General features: G+C 48.5%; 1 protein-coding gene across 1 annotated transcript in view; it reads left to right on the forward strand.

The window, feature by feature from the left end:
- Positions 1-27,910, forward strand: part of rab40c (RAB40c, member RAS oncogene family) — a 142,676-nt gene that overhangs the window by 92,091 nt on the left and 22,675 nt on the right. Inside the window, exon 3 of the mRNA XM_038820438.1 lies at positions 20,008-20,068. Within this exon, the coding sequence (XP_038676366.1) occupies positions 20,008-20,068 (61 nt within the window). The remainder of the gene's footprint in view (positions 1-20,007; positions 20,069-27,910) is intronic.

Raw genomic sequence — 27,910 nt, forward strand, 5'->3', positions numbered from 1 at the left:
CGTTCCTGTGCTGTAATTTTCTTTGTTCTTTGTTCTTTGAACTAAGTCTCCAAATGCTCATTTGGAGAGACAGTGCAGTCACGATGAACTGAATGGCGTCCTGTGCTGCGCGATTCTGAAGATTAAATGTCGTCTTTAGCTGAGAAAAATTGAAGAGCAGGAAATAATTGATCTGTGATTTGAAAATGAGTGGCATGGTAGCACAGTGGGTAGCACTGTTGCTTCACAGCTCCAGGGTCCCAGGTTCAATTCCTGGCTGGGGTCACTGTGTGGAGTCTGCACGTTCTCCCTGTGTCTGCGTGGTTCTCCGTGTGTCTGTGTGGGTTTCCTCCCACAAGTCCCGAATGACGTGCTGTTAGGTGAATTGGATATTCTGAATTCTCCCTCTGTGTACCCGAACAGGTGCCGGAATGTGGCGACTAAGGGATTTTCACAGTAACTTCATTGCAGTGTTAATGTAAGCCTACTTGTGACAATAAAGGTTATTTAAAAAAAAAAATACAATTTGACCTCCATTTTAAATGAATACATTCTGATAATTTTTATTACCTATGCATGAATTTGTGAAGCTGAGAATAATATGTTTGCAGAGTAGCTATAAGATGCAAAACAGAGGAGCAACTGTTAAAGCTGGTGAGAGGTTTGTAATCCCAGCATACCACATTTACATAACCATTGTCCATTATAAATGCGTGCATCAGGGGGCACTGTGGCGCAATGGTTAGCGCTCCTGCCTCATGCCGCCAAGGACCCGGATTTGATCCCGGCCCCGGGTCACTGTCCGTGTGAAGTTTTCACATTCTCCCCGTGCCTGCGTGGGTCTCATCCCCACAACCCAAATGTGCAGTGTAGGTGGAATGGCTACGTTAAATTGCCCTTAAATTGGAAAAAAAAAATGCATACATCAGAAATTATAATAAACAACATTGACACACTGAGTGCATACAGATGCACTTGTATTACTCACTATCCTTCTTGCATTACCTCAATTGTGTAAACAATAAGTAATTTATTAGCTTCTCTGTTAATCTAAATGCATTCGACATCCATTGTGTGTGAAAATCTTTTGATACGTGTCTGTAAACAGCTAGAGATCAGCCACCATTGCAGACATTCAGAATTTTATGAATCAGGAAGTCCCGAAGTTGTCAAATTTTTTAAGTGGGGGTTCCACTAAGACTAAAGTTGGAAATTATTTGGATTGTGCGGGAGGTTATTTGGAGTGTGCGGGAGGTAGTGTTCTTCTTGCTTTGTTTTGTGTAATAAAATGTTAAGATAATAAATATCTATTTTTTTAAAGGTTAGACATTATTGAAGGAGAGCTGAAAGTCTGCTTTAAATCGATTAGATTGCTCACTTATGGGAAATCATAGTGTGTTATTACTATGCAGCTACGCTTAATCAAGTGAGAATAGATGGATGATTGTTAATTGCTATGCTGTATGTTCACTATGCTATCAAATTAAGTATTTTACTTCATGTGTACCTTTGTCCTTATAAATGTTTGCTTCATCCATCCCATAAATATCAAATGTGCTCATGAATCGCAAATTCTCGGTTTAGTTTACAAGGAAGGAATTATTACACTCTTGTATTATGCTATAATACAGGTGGATATACAATAGCACAAGTCACCCTGCATGAAAGGAAGATGCTCCAACCACTTAAGTATCAATGAACCCAGCAAGGCATCAATGGCAGATCCAAGTTAATTTTAGTCTCTTGCTCTCACTGTCTTGTTCACCTTTCACTGTATATTTGGCTCTTTGTAGTTGAGATGACTGTGACATTAGTTAAAATTCATTAAGTTTCAGATGAAATATGTTAGATAAAGGATCAATTTAAGCATGAAAAAATATGTTGCATGCTTTATGTGCTGTATTGCTGGTGTGGAAGAAGTGCACGTGGGCTCTGGACTTATATTTTCCATTGTCAAGTGCACCGTATTCTGTTGATGGGAGACGATGCCTTTTTGAAGACAACTTCTTCTATAGAATGATTCTGTGCATGGTCTCAGGAAATGTTGAAACTCTTGTGAGCCTTGAAGCACCTTTTCTGACTTCGCTTTGAGTATTTCCCTTGAATTAGCTTGCTGTAGAAAGATCTACTTTTGGCTTATTCTGGGAACATGAGTAGCCCATTTTATCTGAGCTCCCTTCAGATTGAGCGTGCTGGGAATGTAAGTCATGAAGAGAATCTCAGTATTTGAAACCTTGGCTAGATTTTACAGGGAGTAGTAGTACTTACCCAGGTAAAGGTCAGCTGCCAGACAGCTATTTAATGACTCATTGGTTGGCTGAGTCTGGCAAGGGTGGGGGCTGGGAGGGGGAGGAGAAATTAGGGCTCGCACCTTGGGGAAGGCACTGATGTGTCCATTAAGGAGGGGCTGTCCCATCACTTGTGTAAGGAAGCCTACCAGATTGGGGAATTTGGCACTGGCCTCTTTGCCGCTGATCAAATCACAATGGCAGCACCATGAAACCCATGAGCGACCTTTGCCTCTGGTAAAATTGCACTGGAGTGGGCAGGTAGGCAGCCTGCAACTGTGTTTTGTGTGTTTGCTCGCTTTTAAACTGAGCAGCAGGGGAGTGTAAAATCTAGCCTATGATTCTTGCCATCTGACCTTGATTCATCTCTGCTAGCACCCCAAAGAGTCTGCTCATCCGGGCCACTGTCATGTGGGCCTGGTGAATGACCTTGAATTGGATCGGGCTGAGCCTGGCACATGATGCGGTCGCGTTGACCCTGCCCGGCTCTTATGCCTGGTGGCCCTCCTCTGGCTCTCCCCCCAGCTCCTCCTCCCACTTTTGCTTCGGCTCCTCGGTCTGTGTCTCCTCCGAGTCCATGGGCTCTTTGTGTATGTCTGAGACGTTCCCCTCTCCTATCCATCCTCTGGGGGCCGCCCTGTCCTGGGTCCCCCCTTGGCGGCAGGAGCTGGGGGGGGGTTGGTACCCGCCTTCACGGAGGGTCCCGCACCTGCAGATGTCGGAATTTATTTCCCCCCCCGCCAATGCGGGCTTCTCCTTTGACGCCCTCATAGTCGGGGAGCTTCCTCTCAATCCCCGCTCTTCGCCAGGTTCGGAGCCCCCCGTCCATCCTTCCCTAGGGCAGACAGTTGTCGCAGATTGGGGACCATGCCGGTGTCCCCTCTGCTCCCGCATGTCTCCTCCGCTGGCCCAGACTCTCAGGACCGCCGTCGCCGCTGGGCTGGTGGAGTGTCGCGCTGGCGGCAGAGGCGCTGTTGCCAGCGCCCCCAGACTTGCGCCCTTGCGGGAGGCTGCCTCCATGCGCACCCACGCTGGCTCCCCCCACCAGCCGCCACCTCACCATGGCTGTATTGGCCGCCCAGTGGTGGTTGCTGAAGTTCGGCAGCGCCAGCCCACCATCCCCCCGAGCTCCGCTCGAGCGTTGCCCTCTTCACGTGTGGGGACTTGCCCCCCCCCCACACACACACACACACGAAGCCCACAGTGATTTTGTTGATCCGCTTGAGGAGGGACCATGGGATGAAGATGGGGAGGCATTGGAAGGCGAATGGGAGGACTTCCTGCATGCAGATTCCTAGCAATGCACAGTGGAAACAAGAACCCAAGAAATAGAAGCAGGAATAAACCATATGGTCCATCTGCCATTCAGTCCGATTCTGTCTGATCTTGGACTTCAACTTCACCTCCCTGCCCAATCTCCATATATGGCTTAGCTCAGGTGGGCTAGACAGTTGGTTTTTGCTACAGAACAAAGTCAGCAGCACGGGTTCAATTCCCGCACCAGCTGAGGTTATTCATGAAGTCCCGTCTTCTCAACCTTGCCCCCCACTTGAAGTGTGGTGATCTTCCACCGCTATCCTCTGCTTTTCTATGACCGAGCGATTTCTGCATCCATTTTACCAGTTCATCTCCGATCCAGTGTGACTTCACCTCTTGTACTAGTCGGCCGTGAGGGACCTTGACAAAAGCTTTACTGTAGTCCATGTAGACAACATCACCGCGCTTCCTTCATCAATCATCTTATTCACTTTCTCAAAAAACTCTTCTCAAATTAGTGAGTCATGAACTCCCCTTCACAAAACCATGCTGCCTATCGCAAATAAGTCCATTTGTTTCCAATTGTGAGTAAATCCTGTCCCTTAGGATCATCTTCAATAATTTCTCTACCACTGAAAATTGGCTCCCCGGCCTATAATTTCCTGGATTTCTTAAAACTTATGGAATTATGGTCACTGTTCCCAAAATGCTCCCCTACTGAAGGTTCAACCACATGACCGGGCAAATTCCCCAATACCAGGTCCAGTACAGCCCCTTCCCTAGTTGGACTATCTACATATTGTTTCAAGAAGCCCTCCTGGATGCACCTTACAAATTCTGCCTCATCCAAGCTCCTAGTACTAAGTGAGTCTCAGTCGATATAGGGGAAGTTAAAATCACCCACCACAACAAGCTTGTTGCTTTTACACCTTTCTGAAATCTGCCTACATATCTGCTCCTCTACCTCCTGCTGGCTGTTGAGAGGCCTGTAGTAAACCCCCAACATTGTGACTGCACCTTTGCTATTCCTGAGCTCGACACGTATTGCCTCCCTGCATGAGCCCTCTGAGGTGTCCTCCCACAGTCCAGCTCTAATATTCTCCTTAACCAGTAGTGCAACTCCCCCACTCATTTTTACATACCCCTCTATGCCACCTGAAACATCTAAACCCTGGAATGTTTAACTACCAAACCGGTCCCTCCTTCAACCAAGTCCAAATACTAATCCAAATTCTAAGTTCATCTTCCTTATCTGTTATACTTCTCGCATTGAAACAAATGCACTTGAGACCACCAGTTCCACTGTGTTCAGCAACATCGCCCTGTTTGCTCTTCCTCCGAGTCATCCTCTCTCTCTCTCTCAATCTCTCTCTCTCTCTCTTCCCCTCTTTTTTTATAAATTTAGAGTACCCAATTCATTTTTTCCAATTAAGAGACAATTTAGTGCGGCCAATCCACCAACATTGCACATCTTTGGGTTGTGGAAGTGACACAGAGTTAGGATCGAACCTGGGACCTCGGTGCCGTGACGCAGCAGTGCTAACCATTGCACCACCGTGCTGCCCTTCTCTTCCCCTCTCTCTTCCCCTCTCTCTCTTTCTTTCTACCCTCCCGTATGACACTAACAAACATCATGCCCAGGATTTTTTAAAAAAACATCCCATCCTCCCACCAACCCCCAAACAACAGCCCGCATGACAACATAAACATCAAATAAAAAACAAAAAGGAATCAGGAATAGCCCATAGTCACCATTAATATAGATAGTCAGCCCCACCCTCCGCTAATATTCAAGGCCATCCAATCCCCGAAAGTGTATAATGAATGACATCCATGAATTGTAGAACCCTCCCAGACTCCTCCTGTCCACTTCCTCTCGAAAACACCTCACCCAGTATTGGTCCCCTTCCCCAACTTTTCACCCTGCCTCGGCTCATCGAAACCTGTTCTACCAAGTTCTGATGGCTGCAGCCCTACCCCCACCACACTCCCGTTCACTGGCCAGCTTACACCAGCCAGTGTGGAGGCCCCTGCCCCGGCCTCCACTCCCCTCCAATCCCCTCCCCCCTAACCGATCCCAAGAAAACAAAGGAATCCCCTTTAACACACAACTCCAGTGTGAACACATCATTGCAAAAGAAAATCCCAACTCTTGCCTTGTCGACTCATTTAGCACATATACCAACATGTAGTGAAAAAAAAATAAAGCTACACACACTCCTATAAACCCCCTACCTTCAGTACAAGAGCAATCATCAGTCCCATTTCTCAAGTCTGTCCCATGTCCTTCTGCCTTCACAAACACATCTGCCGCTTCCACCGTCTCAAAGTAAAAGTCTTCGGATTTGCAGGTCACCCTCAACTTATCTGGATACACTATGCCGCACCGCACCTTGCTGTTATGCAGTGCTGGCCTCACTCGACCGAAGGCCATTCACCACTCCACAGTAAAGTCCTGCTATATAAGTATACCAGCTCCAGCCCACAGCACCTCCCGCTTCTGCTTTGCCCAACAGAGAGCCTTCTCCTTCACGCGGTACCTACGGAAACAAATAGTCACTGCTCTTAGCGGCTTATTCGCCTTTTGTATAGGCCTCCACGTCCTCTGAGCCCGATCCAAGAGAGAACCCCCCCCACCCAAAGCTCCACGAAACTCTTGGCAAAATACTCCATCGGCCTCGGGTCCTCCACTCTTTTGGGCAGACCCACGATCTTCAGATTTTGCCGCCTAGATCTGTTTTCCAAGTCCTCCATTTTGGCTCGCAGACCCTTGTTGGCCTCCACCACCCTCTGCAGCACCTTATCAACCGAGGTGAGTTGGATCACTGTTGCGGCAGTGCCTGTTCCACTTCCTTCAGTGTCTCACCCTGCTCCCGCACCTCGACCGATGTTCTCGATACCACCACCCTCACCGGGACAATCGCCTCCTCCACCAGCACTTCAATACTTCAATACCGCCACCATCTCCTTCCTAATCACCTCCATGTGCTTTGTGAACAGTTTGTCAAGTTCCGGTTCTTGAGCCGACTCTTCCACTCGACGGCGAACCTTCATCAGCCCCCTTCTTCACGGCTGTTTTACGCCCAGGAAGTTTCTGCCCCTCCAGTTTAAATACATCCTTCTTGTACAGGTCCCATCTGCCCCGGAAGAGATCCCAGTGGTCCAGATATCTGAAACCTTCCCATCGACACCAGCTGTTTTGCCACATGTTTAGCTGTACTATCCTTATTGCTAGCCTCACTGACGCATGGCACAGGGAGTAATCCTGATATTACAACCCCAGCAGTCCTGTTTTTAAAACTTTCTATATAACTCCCTTAACTCCTGCTGCAGGACCTCGTCACTCTTCCTGCCTATGTCGTTAGTACCGATATGTACCACGCTGTCTGGCTGTTCCCCCTCCCCCTTCAGCATGGCCCCTGCCCATTCGGAGACATCCTGGATCCTGCACCAGGGAGGTAACATACCATCCTGGAGTGTCTTTCATCTCCACAGAAGCACCTGTCTGTGCCCCTGACAATAGAGTCCTATAACTATTGCTGTTCTGTGCTTTGTCCATCCATACTTAACAACAGAGCCAGCAGTGTTGCCGCTACTCTGGCTGCTGCTGCTGTTTCCCCGAAAGGCCATTCCTCCCAACAGTATCCAAAATCATAGGGGATTCCTGCACTGACTGCCTGCCCCTTCATGTGGGCACCCATCTATCTTCTTGCACCTTGGGTGTAAACATGTGTCTAAAACTCCTGTCTACGACACTTTCCCAGAGCTTTTTTTATCAGTGCTGTTCATCAGGCACAAATGGCAGCAAAGATGCGAAGAAATGGCTAATAAGGTATAGCAGCAGAGTTAAGATGGAAAATGCTCCTTGAAAAAGAGGTTATGACATCACAAGACAGTGACACACGTTCTTCAGGGATTTCACTGAAAATGTGTAGGGTCGATCAAGAATATTGAAGTTCCTTAAAATGAGTTGGTAGCATGTAATAACGTGACAAAGGATTATATAAGTTTGTTTAGTTTCTCCACATGAACGCAAAGAAATTCAAATGATAGTGTTGAGGATTGTCAGAGGATGCAGCAGGACATACATAGGTTGGAGCCTTGGCAAATGGAGTTTAATCCAGACAAATATAAGGTAATGCATTTTGGTGGATCTAACAGAGAGGGGAAATGTACTGTAAATGGCAAAACTCTTAGGAATATAGAAAGTCAGTGGATGTGCAGGCCCACAGATCTCTAAAAGTGGCAACACAAGTAGACAAGGTAGTCAAGAAAACATACGGAATGCTTGCCTTCATAGGACAGGGCATCAAGTATAAAAATTGGCAGTCATGCTGCAGTTGAATCTTGGTAAGGCCCCACTTGGAATATTGTGCTCAATTCTGGTCACCACACAACCAGAAGGATGTGGAGGCTTTGGAGAGGGTGTAGAGGAGGTTTACCTGGATGTTGCCTGGTCTGGAGGGTGTTAGCTATGCGGAGAGGCTGAATAGACTCGGACTGTTTTCATTAGAACAACAGACATTGAGGGGTGACCTGATAGATCTGCAAAATTATGAGGGGCATGGATAGGGTGGATGGGAAGGCACTCTTTCCCAGGGTGGAGGGGTCATTCACCAGGGGGCATAGGTTTGAGGTCCATGGGGCAAGGGTTAGAGGAGACGTGCGAGGCAGGTTTTTTACGCAGAGGGTGGTGAGTGCCTGGAACATATTGCCTGGAGAGGTTGTGGAAGCAGGTACATTAACAGCATTCAAAAGGCATCTTGACAAATACATAGTTAGGACGGGTACAGCCTTGGAGGACCGAAGTGGCTGTTCCTGTGCTGTATTGTTCTTTATTCTTTGATAATGACAGGAAATTGAATACAGTTTGATCTATTTTTAATGGGCCAGAAATACCATGTCATATAGAACTGTTGGATTGGGGCGTTGGATTGGGGTGGGCACAGTAAGAAATCTTACAAGACCAGGTGAAAGTCCAACAGGTTTATTTGGAATCACCAGCTTTCGGAGCGTGGCTCCTTCATCAGGTGAGACTCACCTGATGAAGGAGCTACATTCCAATAAACCTTTGGACTTTAACCTGGTGTGGTACGACTTCTTAATATGGAACTGGACAGTATTCATTAGCCGATGATCTATTAAAGTTAAAGGCACATCCCTACTCCAGGTATCACATTTAGCACAAAACTATGTTTCTCTTGGGAAAGGTAAAGCATCAGTGTTCGGGGTGAATGCCTCTGCTGCCAATTGCTGCCATAGTGTGTGTTATACATTTTTTGTAGATAAAATATTGTCTCTAAATGGCTTAATAATGGCCTTAGCGAGATCAGTATGAAGATTATTGTGGAACTGTTTCCTATATTAGAATATCTTGTTTATTGTATGCTTAAACTGATTTACAAATATTGGTTTTTAAGAATTAACAATGTAAATTTTTTGTGTCTTTAATGGGCAAACTCCGTATAATTCATCACCTAAATATTGAACTAGTAAAACTTTGTTAGCATTGGAATTTGAGAAAGTTGGTGTGAAGGCCTGTGGGCAGATGGGAGTTGGGGGTTATTGGGATGATGGGGTATGGATGGGGAAATGATTGGAAACAGGTAAGCTGGATTCAGCAGTTGAGCAGAAAGTTGATTCACTGTTGTGTCCAGTAGGCCTCTCTTCCTTTTAGCTGCTGGTTTTCCTGAGGATTAGGAGACTGGCAAGCCAAATTAAATCTGAGATGCACACCCTCTTCTTATAATACCGAAATAGCCAACCTGTTTCCATTGAAACTGAAATTGGCCAGTTTAAGGCAGGTTATGGTCTTCCTTGAGATGTTTAAACATTCCACCGCACCCATATTGTCCTGTTTTGGAGGATTAAAATTCGCCTAGTTGCTAGTGATGGGCCGAAACTGAGTTGAGTTGGAAATTTGATTGGATGCTGGTTGCGATATGTGGGAGGTAAGCGAGAGGAGGAAGCAGCTGACAAGATCAAGACCCTGCATATCCAAACAGCAGAGCCCGTACTCCCATCCAACACCAATCGAGTTAATAGCTGAGTACCAGTGTAACAAGTGACCGGAGGCCATAGCCAGGGATCTGCGGGCATTGTGGGTTAATTTCCTGATCATTTTATTGCATTTTTGTGGGGATGTTGCTGATGCTTATTGGCTTTTGCGTCCATGCAATAGCCCAACTCCGTTACCTGGACAAATGAACATAGGAGTATAGAAATTAAGAGCAGAAGTAAGCAATTCAGCCCTTCGAGCCTTCGCCACCATTCAATCAGATCATGGCTGATTTCTTCCTGGTCTCAAATCCATTTAATGGCTCTGATTCAACCGGACTATGGGGCAGCAAGCTCCACAAATTTACCGCCCTCTGTGAGAAGTAATTTCTCCTCATCTCTGTTTTAAATCTAACACCTCTCAACCTATATCTGTGACCTTTCGTTCTAGATTGCCCCAATAAGGGAAAACATTTGGTCTATGTCTACTTTATCAATCCCTTTCAGTATTTGATATACCTCGATCAGATCCCCTCTCATCCTTCTAAACTGCAGCGGGTATGAGCCCAAACTCATGGGGAGTAGAGATAACCCCGGTAACTATAGACCAGTGAGCCTTACTTCTGTTGTGGGAAAAGTATTGGAAAGGTTTATAAGAGATAGAATGTATAATCATCTGGAAAGGAATAATTTGATTAGAGATAGTCAACATGGTTTTGTGAAGGGTAGGTCGTGCCTCACAAACCTCATTGAGTTCTTTGAGAACGTGACCAAACAGGTGGATGAGGGTAAAGCAGTTGATGTGGTGTATATGGATTTCAGTAAAGCGTTTGATTAGGTTCCCAACGGTAGGCTATTGCAGAAAATACAGAGGCATGGGATTCGGGGTGATTTAGCAGGTTGGATCAGAAATTGGCTAGCTGATGGAAGACACAGGGTGGTGGTTGATGGGAAATGTTCTGACTGGTGTCCAGTTACTAGTGGTGTACCACAAGGATCTGTTTTGGGGCCGCTGCTGTTTGTCATTTTTATAAATGACCTGGAGGATGGGTGAGTAAATTTGCAGATGACACTAAAGTCGGTGGAGTTGTGGACAGTGCAGAAGGATGTTACAAGTTACAGAGGGACATAGATAAGCTGCAGAGCTGGGCTGACAGGTGGCAAATTGAGTTTAATGCAGAAAAGTGTGAGGTGATTCATTTTGGAAGGAATAACAGGAAGACAGAGTACTGGGCTAATGGTAAGATTCTTGGTAGTGTGGACGAGCAGAGAGATCTCGGTGTCCATGTCCATCGATCCCTGACAGTTGCCACCCAGGTTGAGAGGGTTGTTAAGAAGGCGTACGGTGTGTTAGCTTTTATTGGTAGAGGAATTGAGTTTCGGAGCCATGAGGCAGTTGTACAAAACTCTGGTGCGGCCGCATTTGGAGTAGTGCGTGCAGTTCTGGTCGCCACATTATAGGAAGGATGTGGAAGCATTGGAAAGGGTACAGAGGTGATTTACAAGAATGTTGCCTGGTATGGAGGGAAGATCATGTGAGGAAAGGCTGAAGGACTTGAGGCTGTTTTCGTTGGAGAGAAGAAGGTTAAGAGGTGAATTAATTGAGGCATACAAGATGATCAGAAGATTTGATAGGGTGGACATTGAGAGCCTGTTTCCTCGGATGGTGATGTCCAGGACGAGGGGACATAGCTTTAAATTGAGGGGAGATAGATATAGAACAGATGTCAGAGGTAGGTTCTTTACTCGGAGAGTAGTAAGGGCATGGAATGCCCTGCCTGCAACAGTAGTGGACTCGCCAACACTAAACGCATTCAAATGGTCATTGGATAGGCATATGGACTATAAGGGAATAGTGTAGAGGGACTTCAGAGGGGTTTCACAGGACGGCGCAACATCGAGTGCCAAAGGGCCTGTACTGCGCTGTAATGTTCTATGTTCTAAACTGTTTAATCTCCCCTTGAATGTCAACCCTTTCATCCCCAGAATCAATCTGGTAAATTTCCTCTGAACTGCCTCCCCTACACAATTGCAACAACACTTCTCTACTTTTACACTCCCTCAGTCCTTTTGCAATAAACGCTGACATTCCATTTGCCTTTTTATTAATGTATGTATTTATTAATTTAATTAATTAATTAAGGGGCAATTTAGCCGATCCACCTACCCTGCACATTTGAGTTGTGGGGGTGGTACCCATGCAGACACTGGGAGAATGTAAACTCCACACGGGCAGTGACCTGGGGCCAGGATCGAACCCGGGTCCTCGGCGCTGTGGGGCAACAGCGCTGATCACCAAGGTACCGTGTTGGCCTTCCATTTGCCTTTTTGGTTCCAGGCTTTACCTGTATACTGACTTTCTGCGATTCATGAACAAAGACACTCCAATTTCTCTGCCTAGATGCATTTTGAATCTGCTCATTTAGCTTGCCTTCGTATTTTTACTGCAAAAATGGATGACCACACACTTATCTACATTAAACTCCATCTGCCAAATTTTGGCCCAATCTCCTAGCCTATCTATATCCATCTGTAAAATTTTAATCTCCTCTTCACTGCCTGCTTTTTCACCTGCTTTCCCACCTCTTTTAATATTATCCGCACATTTTGCTATGTAACACTGTCCCTGCTTGCAGATCATTTATATAGATTGTAAACAGTTGAGGTCCGAGGACTGACCCCTGCAGCACCCTGCTAGTTGCAGTTCACCAGCCAGAGAAGGACCCATTTAGCCCAACCCTCTGCTTTCTGTCAGTCAGGCAATCCTCAACTCAATTTACCGCTAAACCCCTGCAATCTCATTTTCTGGATCAGTCTTTTATGCGGCACCTTGTCAAACTCGTTCTGTAAGTCTAGATATACCACATCCACAGATTCCCCATTATCCACCTTGCTGGTTACGTCCTCAAAGAACTCGGAACAAGTTTGTCAAACATGACTTGGCCTTCATAAAACCATGCTGACGATGGTGAATTGAGTTTCGTCTTTCCATATGTTCAGTCATTTCCTCCTTAATGATTGATTCCAGCAACTTCCCCACCAGAGGTCAAGCTAACCAGTCTAGTTTGTTACTTTTTGCGCCTCTCCCTTTTTGAATAGGGGCGTCACATTAGCGTGTTTCCAATCCTCTGGGACCCTTCTCGATTCCAGGAAATTCTGAAATATCATAACCAATGCATCCACTATCTCTGCTGCCACCTCCCTTAATACCCTAGGATACAGGCCATCAGGTCCCAGAGACTTATCTACCTTTAATCTCATCAGTTTATTCAATACCGTCTCCCTGGTGATGTTTATTGCACCTAATTGAATGAAGCAGTTTGAAAAGTTTGTGACACAAAATTCCATAAATTCACGTACAAATGTAAAAATATTAATAATTTCAATAGTTGGGAAACAGCAGGGCATTTGTCTGCGGGTGAGGCTAAAACAACGTGGTTTCAAGTCTCCTCTACCCAGCAAACTCCTGGCAATGTCTAAGCGATTGAAAAGAAGCTAGACGAGCTTAATGCTAGACTTGCAGCAGAAGTTAGCTGGCTCATGGGGGGGGGGGCTACCGGGTTGCTGCTGAAATGGCCAGGAAGGAGCTGGAGTATGCTGGGGGGGGGGGTTGCCGCCGTGGGGAACAGGCCGAGCGGGGGGCGCTGGCCAGTGGCGGCAGGGGATGGGTTATGGCTACTTGGGAGGGGGGCGGGGAGCCCGATGATCCGGCTGATAACTTGGAATGTGAGGGGGCTGAACGGGCCGGCCAAGCGGGCCCGGGTGTTTACGCATTTGAAGGGGCTGAAGGCGGATGTGGCCATGCTTCAAGAGACGCACCTGAAGGTGGCGGACCAGGTTCGACTGAGGAAGGGATGGGTGGGCCAAGAATTTCATTAGGGCTGGATGAGAAGAATCGGGGTGGTGGCGATCCTGGTGGGAAAGAGGGTGTCGTTTGAGGCGTCAAATGTGGTGGCTGACAGTGGCGGGAGGTATGTGATGGTGAGTGGTAAGCTGCAGGGGGAGCGGGTGGTGCTGGCGAATGTTTACGCCCCGAACTGGGACTATGCGGGGTTTATGCGGCGCATGTTGGGCCGCATTCCGGATCTGGAGGCGGGGGGCCTGATCATGGGGGGGACTTCAACACGGTGCTGGATCCCCCATTGGATCGATCCAGGTCCCGGATGGGTAGGAGGCCGGCGGCGGCTAAGGTGTTGAGGGGGTTTATGGATCAGATGGGAGGGGTGGATCCCTGGAGGTTTGCGAGGCCAAGGGCCAGGGAGTACTCGTTTTTCTCCCACGTGCATAAGGCCTATTCCAGGATCGATTTTTTATTTTTATTTTTTCTTCTTTTTTTTTCTTGTCCTGAGCAGGGGGCTGGTTTCGAGGGTGGAGGATGCCGAATACTCTGCCATAGCCATTTCGGATCATGCCCCGCACTGGGTGGATCTCGGGCGGGAGGAGAGGGACCAGCGCCCGCTGTGGCGTTTGGAGGTGGGGCTGCTGGCAGACGAGGAGGTGGGCGGGAGGGTCCGGGGTTATATCGAGAGGTACCTAGAGGCCAACAATAACGGGGAGGTCCGAGTGGGGATGGTCTGGGAGGCATTGAAGGCGGTGATTAGCGGGGAGTTGATTTCCATCCGAACCCATAGGGAGAGGGGAGAGCAGAGAGAGAGGGAGAGGTTGGTGGGGGAGATGGTGAGGGTGGACAGGAGATATGCGGAGGCTCCGGAGGAGGGATTGCTGGGGGATTGCTGGGGGAGTGGCGTAGCCTTCAGGCCAGGTTCGATCTACTGACCACCAGAAAGGCGGAAGCTCAGTGGAGGAAAGCACAGGGAGCGGTGTATGAATACGGGGAGAAGGCGAGTAGGATGCCGGCACACCAGCTCCGAAAGCGAGATGCGGCCAGGGAGATTGGGGGAGTGATGGATAGAGATGGGAAGGTGGTGCGGAGGGGGACAGACGTTAATGGGGTCTTTAGGGACTTTTATGGGGAATTGTACCGGTCTGAACCACCGGTGGGGGGAATGGGGCGCTTCTTGGACAAGCTACGATTTCCGAAGGTGGAGGCGGGGCAGGTGGAGGGACTGGGGGCGCCGATTGAGCTGGAGGAGCTGGTCACTGGGATTGGCAGCATGCAGTCGGGGAAGGCGCCGGGGCCGGATGGGTTTCCGGCCGAATTTTATAAAATGTATGAGGACCTGTTGGGCCCCCTGTTGGTTCGGACCTTTAACGAGGCATGGGAGGGGGGGGCTTTGCCCCCAACAATGTCACGGGCGCTGATTTCCTTGATCCTTAAGCGGGACAAGGACCCCCTGCAGTGTGGGTCATATAGGCTGATCTCGCTGCTAAATGTAGACGCCAAGCTGTTGGCGAAGATCTTAGCTACAAGGATAGAGGATTGTGTGCCGGGGGTCATTCACGAGGACCAGACGGGGTTTGTAAAGGGAAGGCAGTTGAAAACCAACATACAAAGGCTTCTGAATGTCATTATGATGCCAGCTGTGTAAGGGGAGGCGGAGATAGTGGTGGCATTAGACGTGGAGAAAGCCTTTGATAGGGTTGAGTGGGGGTATCTGTGGGAGGTGTTGGAACGGTTTGGGGAGGGGTTTGTCCGTTGGGTGAGGCTGCTCTATGAGGCCCCGATGGCGAGTGTAGCCACGAACAGGAGGAGGTCGGTGTACTTTTGGCTGCACCGGGGGACGAGACAGGTGTGTCCCCTGTCCCCCTTGCTCTTTGCGTTGGCAATTGAACCCCTGGCCATGGCACTGAGGGAGTCGGGGAACTGGAGGGGCCTGGTGCGGGGTGGGGAGGAGCATCGAGTGTCGCTTTATGCGGACGTCCTGTTGCTGTATGTGGCGGACCCGGTGGGGGGGAATGCCGGAGGTGATGAGGATTCTCGGCGAATCTGGGGGCTTTTCTGGGTATAAGCTCAACCTGGGTAAGAGTGAGCTGTTCGTTGTGCACCCGGGGGATGAGGAGGAGGGGATTGGTAGGCTCCCACTGAAGCAGGCAGGGAGGAGCTTTAGGTACCTAGGAGCTGGGGGGCCCTGCACAAGCTTAACCTCACAAGGCTGGTGGAGCAAATGGAGGAGGAGTTTAAAAGGTGGGATATGTTACCGCTGGCGGGTAGGGTGCAGTCCGTCAAGATGACGGTGCTCCCGAGGTTCTTGTTCCTGTTCCAGTGCTTCCCCATCCTTATCCCGAAGGCCTTTTTTAGGAGGGTCAACAGGAGCATCACGGGCACATGGGACCCCGAGGGTGAGAAGAGTGTTTTTGGAGCGGGGCAGGGATGGGGGGGGGGGGGGGGGGGGGGGGGGGGGGGCTGGCGCTGCCCAACCTGTGTGGGTATTACTGTGCTGCCAACACAGCAATGGTGCATAAGTGGGTAATGGACGGGGAGGGGGCAGCATGGAAGAGGATGGAGATGGCGTCCTGTGTGAATACGAGCCTGGAGGCGCTGGTAACGGCGCTGTTGCTGCTCCCTCCAACGAGGTATACTACGAGCCCGGTGGTGGTGGGTACCCTGAAAATTTGGGGGCAATGGAGACGGCATGGGGGGAGGTGGGGGGCTCGATGGAGTCCCCAATACGGGGGAACCACCAGTTTGTCCCGGGTAGCCGATGGTGGGTTTCTCAGTTGGCACAGGGCAGGTATTAGGAGGTTGAGGGACCTGTTTGTAGATGGGAGGTTTGCGAGCCTGGGTGAGTTGGAGAGGAAGTTTGGGCTCCCCCCGGGGAACATGTTCAGGTACATGCAGGTTAGGGCGTTGCCAGACGGCAAGTGTTGCCCCCGTGGGGGGTTCGGGACAGGGTGCTCTCGGGGGTGTGGGTTGGAGGAGGGGAGATTTCGGACGTGTACCATGTTATGCAGGAGGTGGATGAGGCCTCGGTGGAAGAGCTGAAGGGCAAATGGGAAGAAGAGCTCGGTGAGGAGATTGAGGAGGGGACGTGGGCGGATGCCCTGGGAAGGGTGAACTCCTCCTCTTCTTGTGCGAGGCTTAGCCTCATATAGTTCAAAGTGCTGCAACAGTGACTGGGACGAGGATGAGCAGGTTCTTTGGGAGCGAGGATAGGTGTACTAGGTGCTCGGGGAGCCCAGCGAACCATGCCCATATGTTCTGGGCATGCCCAGCGCTGGGGGACTTCTGGAATGGGGTAACAAGCACGGTGACGAGGGTGGTAGGATCCAGGGTTGAGCCAGGCTGGGGACTCGCGATATTTGGGGTAGCAGCGGAGCCGAGAGAGCAGGAGGCGAAAGAGGCCGGTGTTCTGGCCTTTGCGTCCCTAGTAGCCCAGCGTAGGATTTTGCTTCAGTGGAAGGATGCGAGGCCCCCAAGCGTGGAGGCCTGGATCAATGACATGGCGGGATTCATTAAGTTGGAGAGGGTGAAATTCGCCCTGAGAGGGTCGGTGCAAGGGTTCTTCAGGCGGTGGCAGCCTTTCCTGGACTTCTTGGCGGAACGGTAGGGAAATAGGCCGGCAGCAGCAGCAACCCGGGCGGAGGGGGGCGGTGGGTTTGGTTCGGTGGGAGGGAGAATTGTGTACATGGGTTTGTTGGATGGGGCGGGTGTTGGCTCTTTCCCTTTTGTTGTTTTCTTTTTCCTGTATTTGTAGTTACTGGGGGGGGGGGGGGGGGGGGGGGGGGGGTTGGTTCTTGTTCTTTGGTTTTTACTATGGTTGTTTGCTTTATATTGTTAGTATTGTTTTGTTTATATTTTGTGAAAATTTTAATAAAACTTATTTAAAAAAATAAAAATGCTAGACTTTCCTCTCAGAGGGAAGTAAGAGACTGCGGTGTGCTCCGCTTCACACAGGCGTGGCTCACTCCTGCCTCACTGGACTGGGCCATACAACCTGACGGCTCCTCAATACATTAGATGGACCACACGACTTCATCGGACAAAGCGAAGGGTGGAGGGGTTTGCCTCCTCAACACCTCCTGGTGCTCGATCGTTGCAACCCTGGTGAACTACTGCTCCCTGGACCTGGAATACCTGACTGTGAAGTGCCATCTATACTACTTTCCAAGGGAGTTCACTTCTGCCATCATCATGGCGATCTACATCCCACCCTAAGCGGAGGTGAAGAAGGCTTGATTGTACACCGCTATAAATAACAATGAGACAGAATACCCGGAGGCTTTGCTCATAGTGTCTGGGGACTTCAACCAGGCCAACCTCAAGAGTGTACTCCCAAATTTGCACCAATACATTCCTGTTCCTGGAGAATCCGGTTAAGTAGGTCACGCAGTGCTGGTCCAAGGCAACAGAAGAGCTCTTGAGCGACTGCTTGGAGTTAGTGGACTGGTCCATATTCAAGAACTCAGTGACCAACCTAAATGGGTGTGCCACCACAGTCTCCGACTTCATCAGTAAGTGTGTAGAAGATTATGTGCCAAAGAAGGTAGTGCGTGCGTTCCCCAACCGGAAACCATGCTTTAACTGGGTGTATCACTCCCTACTGAAGTCCAGGTCTTAGGCGTTCAAGGCGGGTGACCCTGACCAATACAAGGAATCTAGGTATGACTTCTGCAAAGCCATAGGGCACACCAAGAGACTATACCAGACTAAACTTGAGTCACAGACTAATGGCACGGACTCTTGTCGGTGTGGCAAGGCTCTAACAATACAATCGGCTACAAAGCAAAGCTGAGTAGAATCGGCAGTAACAGCACACCCCTCCCCAATGAACACAGTGCATTCTATGCTCATTTCTAGCAGGAAATCAACAAACCATTGTCAACTGCCCCAGCAGCCTCGGACACACCCATACCGACTGTCTCAGCCTCCAAAGTCAGATCAGCCCTCTTGAATGTGAACCCTCGGACAGCAACGGGTCCTGACGGGGTCCCTGGTCGTGCCCTCAGATCCTCCGCGGACCGACAGCCGGGTATGTTCACGGACATCTTCAACAACCTCTCCCACGTTCCAAGGTTCCCGCCTGCTTCAAGAAGACCACCATCATACCGCCAAAGAAGAACCAGGCAACGTACCTCAACCACCACCATCCGTTGACCTTGACATTGATCATTATGAAGTACTTTGAGAGGTTGGTCATGAGACACATCAGCTGCATATTCCCAGATGGAATCCACTGCAATTTGCATACCGCTACAACCGATCCACAGAAGACTCTATCCCCCTGGCCCTACACTCATCCCTGGAGCATCTCAACAGCAAGGTCTCCAGTATCAGACTCCTGTTCATTGACTACAGCTCCACCTTCAACACCATATTCCCAGCCAAGCTCATATCAAAACTCCAAAACCTAGGACAAGGCTCCTCCCTCTGCAAAAAAATCCTCGACTTCCTGACCATAGACCACAATCATTCAGGATGAACAACATCACCTCCACAATAGTCCTCAATACTGGGACTCCGCAAGGCAGTGTACTTAGCCCCCTAATTATACTCCTTATACACACGTGACTGTATGGCAAAATTTGGTTCCAACTTCATCTACAGGTTTGATGGCACAACCGTAGTAGGTCGGATCTCGAACAACGATGAGTCAAGAGTACAGGGGGAGATCGAACCTACTGGTGAGGTGTAACGACAACAATCTCTCCCTCAATGGCAGCAAAACTATGGAGCTGGCCATTGACTTCAGGAAGCGAAGTATCATACACACCCCTGTCTGCTTCAATGTTGCCGAGATGGAGATGGTTGACAGCTTCAAATTCCTAGGTGTGCACATCACCAACAGTCTATCCTGGTCCACCCACGGTGATTCTACGACCAAGAAAGCACAAGAGCACCGATATTTCCTTAAGAAACTAATAAAATTTGGCATGTCCACATTGACTCTTACCAGTTTTTTACAGATGTACCACAGAAAACATCCTATCTGGCTGCATCACAGCTTCCTATAGCAACTGCTCCTCCCAAGACTGTAAGAAACTACAGAGGGTTGTGAACACAGCCCAGTGCATCACGCAAACCTGTCCCCCATCCATTGACTCTCTACACCTTCTGCTGCCTTTGGAAAGCGGGCATAATTAAAGACCCTTCCCATCATGGTTTTTCTCTCTTCCAACCTTTTCCATCGGGCAGGAGATACAAAAGTCTGAGAACTCGCACTAATAGATTCAAAAACAGCTTCTTCCCCACTATTAATGACACCTTCTTCCCCACACATCTTCTCTACTGAGTAGCACTACAGTGCTGCTGTATGCTTCACCCGATGTCTCTGTCTGTACTTTGTGTATTTATCATATCCTGTGTTCTTCATGTTTGGAATGATCTGTATGGACTGTACGCAGAACAATTCTTTTCATTGCGCCTCAGTGACAAATCCAATCGCATACCAGTTTGTGAAATACAAGTAATTTCTATAATTCTCTTCAGTTGAAAGCTCATCTCGAAAGAGAAGTTTTAATGAATTTGTTAAATTATTGCTATCTATGCGTTTTACCCCAACAGCAGGCAGTAATCAATTCTAACATCAGTATTGATGTAATTGCTTTCAAAGAATGTTATTGCTGATGAATGTTTTCTTTGTTTCAGGGACACTTCAGGTCAAGGAAGGTTCTGCACGATCTTTAGGTCCTATTCCAGGGGTGCGCAGGTATGCAAAACTTGGACTTTTAATTATAGTATAGAAATATCTAGACTACTTTTGCTTCAGAAAATCTGCTGCCATTTGAAATAAATTGCAAAGTTTAGTGCATAAACTAATGAGTTACAAAGCAGCCTTTCAATGCATTAACAATGTGATTGTATTTCTCGTGACTTAAAAAAAAAATCCACACTAAATTGCCACGTGGGATCTGACTACTGATGAACTGCATCATGAAGTAGAATGTCTGGATTAAATTCCTGTTTTCCATAAACTGCTAGTTTAATTTTAGAGACCATGGGCGGAATGCTCCGACCCCCCGCAGAGTCGGGGAATCGCCCGAGGCGTAAATCCCGCCCCCGCCGTGGCCGGAATTCTCCGTCACCCGGGAATCGGCGGGAACGGGAATCGCCGATCGGCGTATCCCCTGCGGCGATTCTCCAGCCCGCGATGGGCCGGAGTCCCGCCGCTGTCGGGCCTCTCCCGCCGACGGGGTTTAAACTACCTCTGTGCCGGTGTGATTGGCGGCGCGAGCGGGCCCCATGGTGGGGGGGGGGGGAGGAGGAGGAGAGACGGGGAGCGAGGAGAGAGACGCGGAGCGATTGGGGCCCATCGATCGGCAGACGGGCCAGTGCCGTGGGGGCACTCTTTTTCTTCCACCGCCGCTACGGCCTCCACCATGGCGGAGGCGGAAGAGACCCCCTTCACCGCGCATGCGCCGGTGGTGATGTCAGCGGCCGACTGACAAAGGCCTTTCGGCCAGCCCCGACGCTGGGCGGCGTGGCACCAAAGGCCGTTGGCCCCAGTTCTGGCGCCAGTCAGCGGAGTGGGAGCCACTCTGGCGCGGGCCTAGCCCCTAAAGGTGCGGAAAATTCTGCACCTTTGGGGAGGCCCGACGCCGGAGTCGATGGCGCCACTCCGCTACGCCGGGACCCCCCGCCCCACCGGGTAGGGGAGTATTTTGCCCTTGATGAGTAAAAAGATGTGCTTTCTCGGTATTGGGAAGGGAATAGTTGAACCTTCTGGTCTGCTGTAGAGCAAATTCTTTTTAATTGAGCAACATCAGAAGTGGATGTGAGGAAAAAAGTTTATATATTTTGGGATGTCTTTTGAAGTTGTACAAGACATTGGTAAGACCACACATGGAATACTGTGTTCCGTTCTGGTTACCCTATTATAGGAAGGATATTGTTAAACTAGAAAGAGTACAGAAGAGATTTACGAGGATGCTACCAGGTCTGAGTTATAAGGAGAGGCTGGATAGGCTGGGACTTTTTTTTCCCTGGCGCGTAAAAGGCTTCGGGGTGATCATATAGAGGTCTATAAAATAATGAGTAGCATAGATAAGGTAGATAGTCAACATTTTCCCCCAACGGTAAAGGAGTCTAGAACTAGAGGGCATAGGTTAAAGGGAGAGATACAAAAGAGATTAGAGGGGAAGTTCTTTCACACAGCGGGTGGCGAGCATCTGGAACGAGCTGCCAGAGGCGGTGGTAGAGGCAGGTACAATTTTTTCTTTTTAAAAAAAGTTAGACAATTACATGGGCAGGGTGGGTATAGAGGGATATGGGCCAAATGGGGGCAGGTGAGACTAGCTTAGTGATAGAAACTGGGCGGCATGGACAAGCTGGGCCGAAGAGCCTGTTTCCATGCTGTAAGCATCTATGACTCCATGAAATTGTCAAATTAAGCACTAAACTAGAAATATTATATATTTTAGTAAATACAACACTGGTGTAGTCAGGATGTGCCTTACTCAGGTTGCATCTGGTCTATTATCTAGGAAGCTATATTGTACTTCTAATATTAAATGTCATCTGATGTGCTTGATGTCAGTACTGCATACCCAAAATAGGAAAGTGTTCCATTCCCCAGCTCCACCATCGCTCCACTTAATGAAGGTCACTGAAAGGAGTAACACAGGTGGAGAAGGTAATCAAGAAAGCACACAGCATGCTTGCCTTCATTAGCCGGGGCATTGAGTATAAAAATTAGCAAGTCATGTTGCAGCTATATAGAACCTTAGTTAGGCCACACTTGGAATATAGTGTTCAGTTCTGGTCACCACACTACCAGAAGGATGTGGAGGCTTGAGAGAGGGTGCAGAAGAGATTTATCAGGATGTTGCCTGGTATAAGAAGGCATTTGCTTTGAGAAGAGGTTGAATAAACTTGATTGGTTCTCACTGGAACGACGGTGGTTGAGGGGCGACCTGATAGTGGCATACAAAATTATGATGTGCATAGACAGAGTGGGTAGTCAGAGACTTTTTCCCAGGGTAGAGGGATCCATTACTAGGGGGCATAGGTTTACAGTGTGTGGGGCAAGGTTCAGAGGAGATGTACGAGGCAAGTTTTTTTTTTTTTACACAGTGGGTAGTGGGTGCCTGGAACTCGCTGCTGGAGGAGGTGGTGGAAGCAGGGACGATAGTGATGTTTAAGGGGCATCTCGACAAATACATGAATAGGATGGGAATAGAGGGATACGGACCCTGGAAGTGTAGAAGCTTTTAGTTTAGGTCGGCGCAGGCTTGGAGGGCCGAAGTGCCTGTTCCTCTACTGTACTTTTTGTTCGTTGTTCATGGAAAACAAAAAAATCACTTCATTGTTGAATCTGAGACAGTGGCATAGATTTTGCAGTAGTTATGACTAGGAAACTGTCAACCACCACCATTACTCTGCTGAAACTGACAGCAACTTTTAAATTTCTGCATTTCTCTGTGCATGTGTTGACTCTATGCTTCTCCGGGGCTTGCCAACTCTTAAGTGAGAATCAATTGAATTGATATAACTTGCAGTTTTATTCTGTTAGTCTCTGTTATAAATCCTTAAGAAAGTTGCAGGTCGTTGAATGAGGTTTAATTGGGTTTGAACAGTGTACTAACTTCATAATTGCTGCTAAGCGCTCACTGACCCTGAAAAACAAATTTTATATTTGAAATGTAAAAATTATTTTTATAACAATCCACATCTTTTTTAAAAAGCTGAAGAATGTTTTTCTTTTTCTTGCTATTTTGCTATCCTGCTATTTGAAAATGTAAATTAAAAGTAAAGGATTTTAAAAAAAATTAAATTTTTTTTTATTCCAAGCATATTCAACATAATAACACAACTTTAACATCCAACAGAATATACAGTTTGTACATTTTTTACACATTTGCTCTTCTCTTTCCTCTCTCTTTCTCTCTCCTCCCCCCCCCCCGCCGGTATCCGGCGACAAGCAGCTCCTCAAATATAGCCACAACAGCCTCCACCATACCTCAAAGGCAAATTTGATTTTTTCCAACCCCATAGAAACTTGTTGAAGTCTCCCAATCATGCTGCAACCCCTGGCAGCGTGGCCAAACTCTAATTCAAAAGTATCCATCGCCTGGCAATCAGGAAGCTGAAGGCCGCAACATTGGCCTCCTTCCCCTCTGGCACCTCCGATACCCCAAAGATCACCATCATCGGGTCCAGCTTCATCTCAACCCCTACAATCCTCTAAGTCTCCAAAGATTACCTTCCAAAAGCTCTACAACTCATCATACTCCCAGAACATATGTGCATGGTTTGCCGGGCCCCTCTCACTACCTCCGGAAAAAACCCACTTAGCCGGACCCCGAATCATGTAAACCCTGTGCACCACCTTAAATTGTATAAGACTCATCCATTCTCAAAAGGAGGTTGAGTTCACTTGACGCATTACTTCGCACCAAAGACCCCATCCTATCTCCCTTCACAACTCCTCCCACTTCTGCTTGATCTTTTTCGCCTAAGGTCGTGCCCTGCTCCCTGCAAAGGCCTGCACCTGACAATATCTAAACTCTCCCAACCACCCATGTGTACCCCCAATCCTACCATATCTCTCCCCATCCTTATCCGGGAGCAACATCTTCTCCAAAAGCATATACTCTCGACACAGAGGAAACAAAGGAAGTTCCTTGCGCACAAAGTCCTGCATCTGCCAATATGCCATCCTTGGTAGCTCTAACCCCTCCCGCAGGTCCTCTATGAAACATTTCCCTGACCGTTCTTAATCCCTCCTCTCTCTAACTCCTATACATCCTATCCACGCCCCGGCACCCACGTAAACCTTCGATTCCCACACAGTGGAGTCATCAATCACATGTTATCCATTTTAAAGTGCCTCAGTTGGTTCCAAATTTTTATAGGCGTCTCCATCAACAGACTCCTCGTGTACTTCCTTGGTGCGAACGGCAGCAGGGCCCCCTCACCACCGTCTCCCCTTCTCCACATTTACTGCCCAATAGTAATGCAACAAATTCAGGAACTCCAGTCTTTTGCAACAAGAGCCCTGTTCGCCCTCAGCACCTTCCCTGCCCCCTCAAATTCCAAGATTAATGCATCTACCTTCCGAAAAAGGGCCTTGGGGAGGAAAATCGTGAGGGACAAACCAGAATCTTGGCTATATGTTCATCTTCACTGCCTGCACCCTCCCTGCCAATGTCAGGTGCAGCGCATCCCACTTTTAACAGTCCCCTGTTATGGGCCAGGGTTTAGAGAACCCCACAGTGTATCATGGAGTTCACCTGACCCACAACTTTTAATAGATTGTGGTATGGGGAGCACACGGACCACTCTACAGGTGTGCTACAGCAGAAATGGAAAAGTATTTTTAAAAATAAATTTAGTGCCCAATTCATTTTTTCCAATTAAGGGGTAATTTAGCGTGGCCAATCCACCTACCCTGCACATCTTTGGGTTGTGGGGGTGAAACCCACGCAAACACGGGGAGAATGTGCAAACTCCACACGGACAGTGACCCAGAGCCGGGTTCGAACCTGGTACCTCGGCGCCGTGAGGCAGCAGGGCTAACCCACTGCACCACGTGCTGCCCAGAAAAGTATATTTAAAGCAAAACAATGTTTATTCTATGAACTCAAATTAACCTTTTTAAAACATACAGTGAACATCTTGGCAACCATCAATTCAAATACAACCCCCAAAGAATACAACACTAAGTAATTCTTACTTTCCTTTTAACATCCACAAGGCTTAAAAACACCTTCTAACAGAAAGACATCAGGCTTAACTTCCCTACTGAGAACAGTTACCACGTTTAAAATCCCAAATGGACACTCATAAGCCTGCAGAGATTCTCACACATCCTGCTGTCATTGCAACTTCTCCAAATCTAAAATGAAACCAAAGCCACCCTGCAGCAAAAAACCTAAAGCGAAAGTAAAAAGCTGACACACAGCCCAGCTCCACCCACTCTCTGACATCACTGCAGTAATAAACACCCATTTCTTAAAGAAGGTACTCACTACAGATATGTATATACACACCCGTTTATAAACACCCATTTCTTAAAGGTACACCCATTTCTTAAAGGCACTCTCACATGACACCCCCGTAACCACCTCCACCAATTGTCAGATTCCATCTATGCATCGTGGCCCACTCATGCGTTGCCTGAATCCCCAAGTACCAGAACCGCGCTCTTTCTACCTTCAATGGCAGTACCCCCAGGTTTGCCCCCCCCCCCCCCCCGCATTCACTGAGAACACCTCGTTTTTCCCTACATCCAATTTAGAGTCTGAAGAGGCCCCAAACCTATCCAATAAGCCCTTGAATTCTGCTAATTCTTTCCAACAGGTCTGTCATGAACAGCAATAGGTCATCAGCATACCTGATGGTCCCTGCCACTCAGCCGAGGCCCAAAGTGCCATCGCCAAGGTCTCAATCACCCAGGTGGGGGCTGTGGACACACCTGCCTCCTCCCTTGCTTCCCTGTGCAGCCCATGCCCCGCCCCCCCCTCCCTCCTGGTGGGATCATACTTGTGCTTGACAAACTCCTAATATTACTAGAGAGCTGCCTCCCTTTCAAAGGTAACGCAGTTGATCATCCGGTAAACACCCCACCAAACCTCTGGCCAATACCTTTGCCAGAGCTTCCACATTCGTATTCAGCAGTGAGTTGGGCTACAGGACCCGTGCTCCAGTAGATGCCTTTCCCTTTTACGGATGAACGAAATCGACGCCTGCACCTACTCCAAGGCTCCCACCCCCACTTCACCTGACGCATTTCCCTCACCGCTGCTGGTAGGCCAACATGCGACCCGCCTTCTCCCAATACTTATACTGCACCCCCGCATTCTCTACAGCTGACCCAGCATTCTTCCTGTCGTCAACCGATCAAAGTGCCCCTGCAACTTTTCTTTCCGCCAACACCTCCTTCATGAGGGCCACAGAGTACCTCCTATCCACCTCAACTACCTCAGCCAACAGTCATCAATGCTTCTCCCTCCATCCTATCCTTGCTGGCCTCAAACTAAATAGTTTGCCTCCAGACCACTGTCTTCAAGGCCTCCCAAAATATGGTTGCCGATACCTCACCATTCTGATTTCAGCTCAACATAATTCTTAATCGCCACTGCCACCTTCCTACAGAACCCCTTGTCAGCCAAACGCCCACCTCCACCCCGGCCTCTGCACTTGACCTGAACGAAGTCTCACATCTAAAAAGTGCAAAGTGTGGTCCGAAATCACTATCCCCGCATACTCCGCACTTTCCACCCCCATCAGCACCGCCTGGCTCACCACAAGAAAATCAATCCGATTAGCCCGCAGATGTTCCATGTCACGATTCTCACCGGAGGCTTCCGCCGCCTCTCCCAATCTCTCCCCCCCCCCCCCCCTCCCTCTCCCCCAATCATCATCCTTTGGCCCCCCACTGCACATCCTTTCAGTAGCATTTCTTGCTAGCATGGCAACTCCTACCTGAAGGCTCTAACCTAAAAATCCACCATACCCACCCCACCGAACGCATGAAACATCACCCCAAAATGACCCCACATACAAAGCATTCTCGAGCCACCCCTCATGCACTGCACAGAGCATAACCAGTACAATTAAACCCAACCCCGAAAGGCCCATCCTCCGAGAAAAGCAGCAATTTAACTTCAATACAATAGTTTTTAAAAAAGGGGGGTGCAACTACCTCCATAACAAACTTTTCCAATCGGGAAAACAGATAACAAAATTCAGCAGAGATAGAACTTCAACTTGTGTTCCTCCTTCAGCCCTCTCCCAGCTTATGTTCCTTAATAAAGTCATTTGCCTCTGCCAGTGTCCCAAAGTAATATTCCCAGCCCTAAAGTGACCCAAAGTATGGCCAGGTACAAACCATCCCCCAAACCAAATCCATTACCTTGGCCTTGTTGAACTCCAGCCGTCACTTGGCCAGCTCCGCACCAATGTCCTGTAAATCCAGATTCGGTTAACTTACCAATTGCAATCTCGCTGTGCCCACCTCCAAATCTTTTCCTTGTCCTGGGACCACCCATGGTGGCTTCCCTGCTCTTGGCATCTGCCTCGGGGACCAATGGGCCCCATCTACCTCCAAGACCTTGTCCAGGAGCTTCTCATCCGCCAACCAGGTCAGCAGGAGGTAGGCAGAGAGCAGGAAATTATAGGCCAGTGAGCTTAACTTCGGTAGTAGGGAAGATGCTGGAATCTATCATCAAGGAAGAAATAGAGAGACATCTGGATAGAAATTGTCCCATTGGGCAGACGCAGCATGTGTTCATAAAGGGCAGATCGTGCCTAACTAATTTAGTGGAATTTTTTGAGGACATTACCAGTGCAGTAGATAACGGGGAGCCAATGGATGTGGTAAATCTGGATTTCCAGAAAGCCTTTGACAAGGTGCCACACAAAAGGTTGCTGCATAAGAGAAAGATGCATGGCATTAAGGGTAAAGTAGTCGCATGGATAGAGGATTGGTTAACTGGCGGGTGAAAGCAGAACTAGGGGGCATAGCCTCAAAATAAGGGGAAGTAGATTTAGGACTGAGTTTAGGAGGAACTTCTTCACCCAAAGGGTTGTGAATATATGGAATTCCTTG

The sequence above is a fragment of the Scyliorhinus canicula genome, chromosome 15 (genome assembly GCF_902713615.1).
Source record: "Scyliorhinus canicula chromosome 15, sScyCan1.1, whole genome shotgun sequence".
Lineage (NCBI taxonomy): Eukaryota > Metazoa > Chordata > Chondrichthyes > Carcharhiniformes > Scyliorhinidae > Scyliorhinus > Scyliorhinus canicula.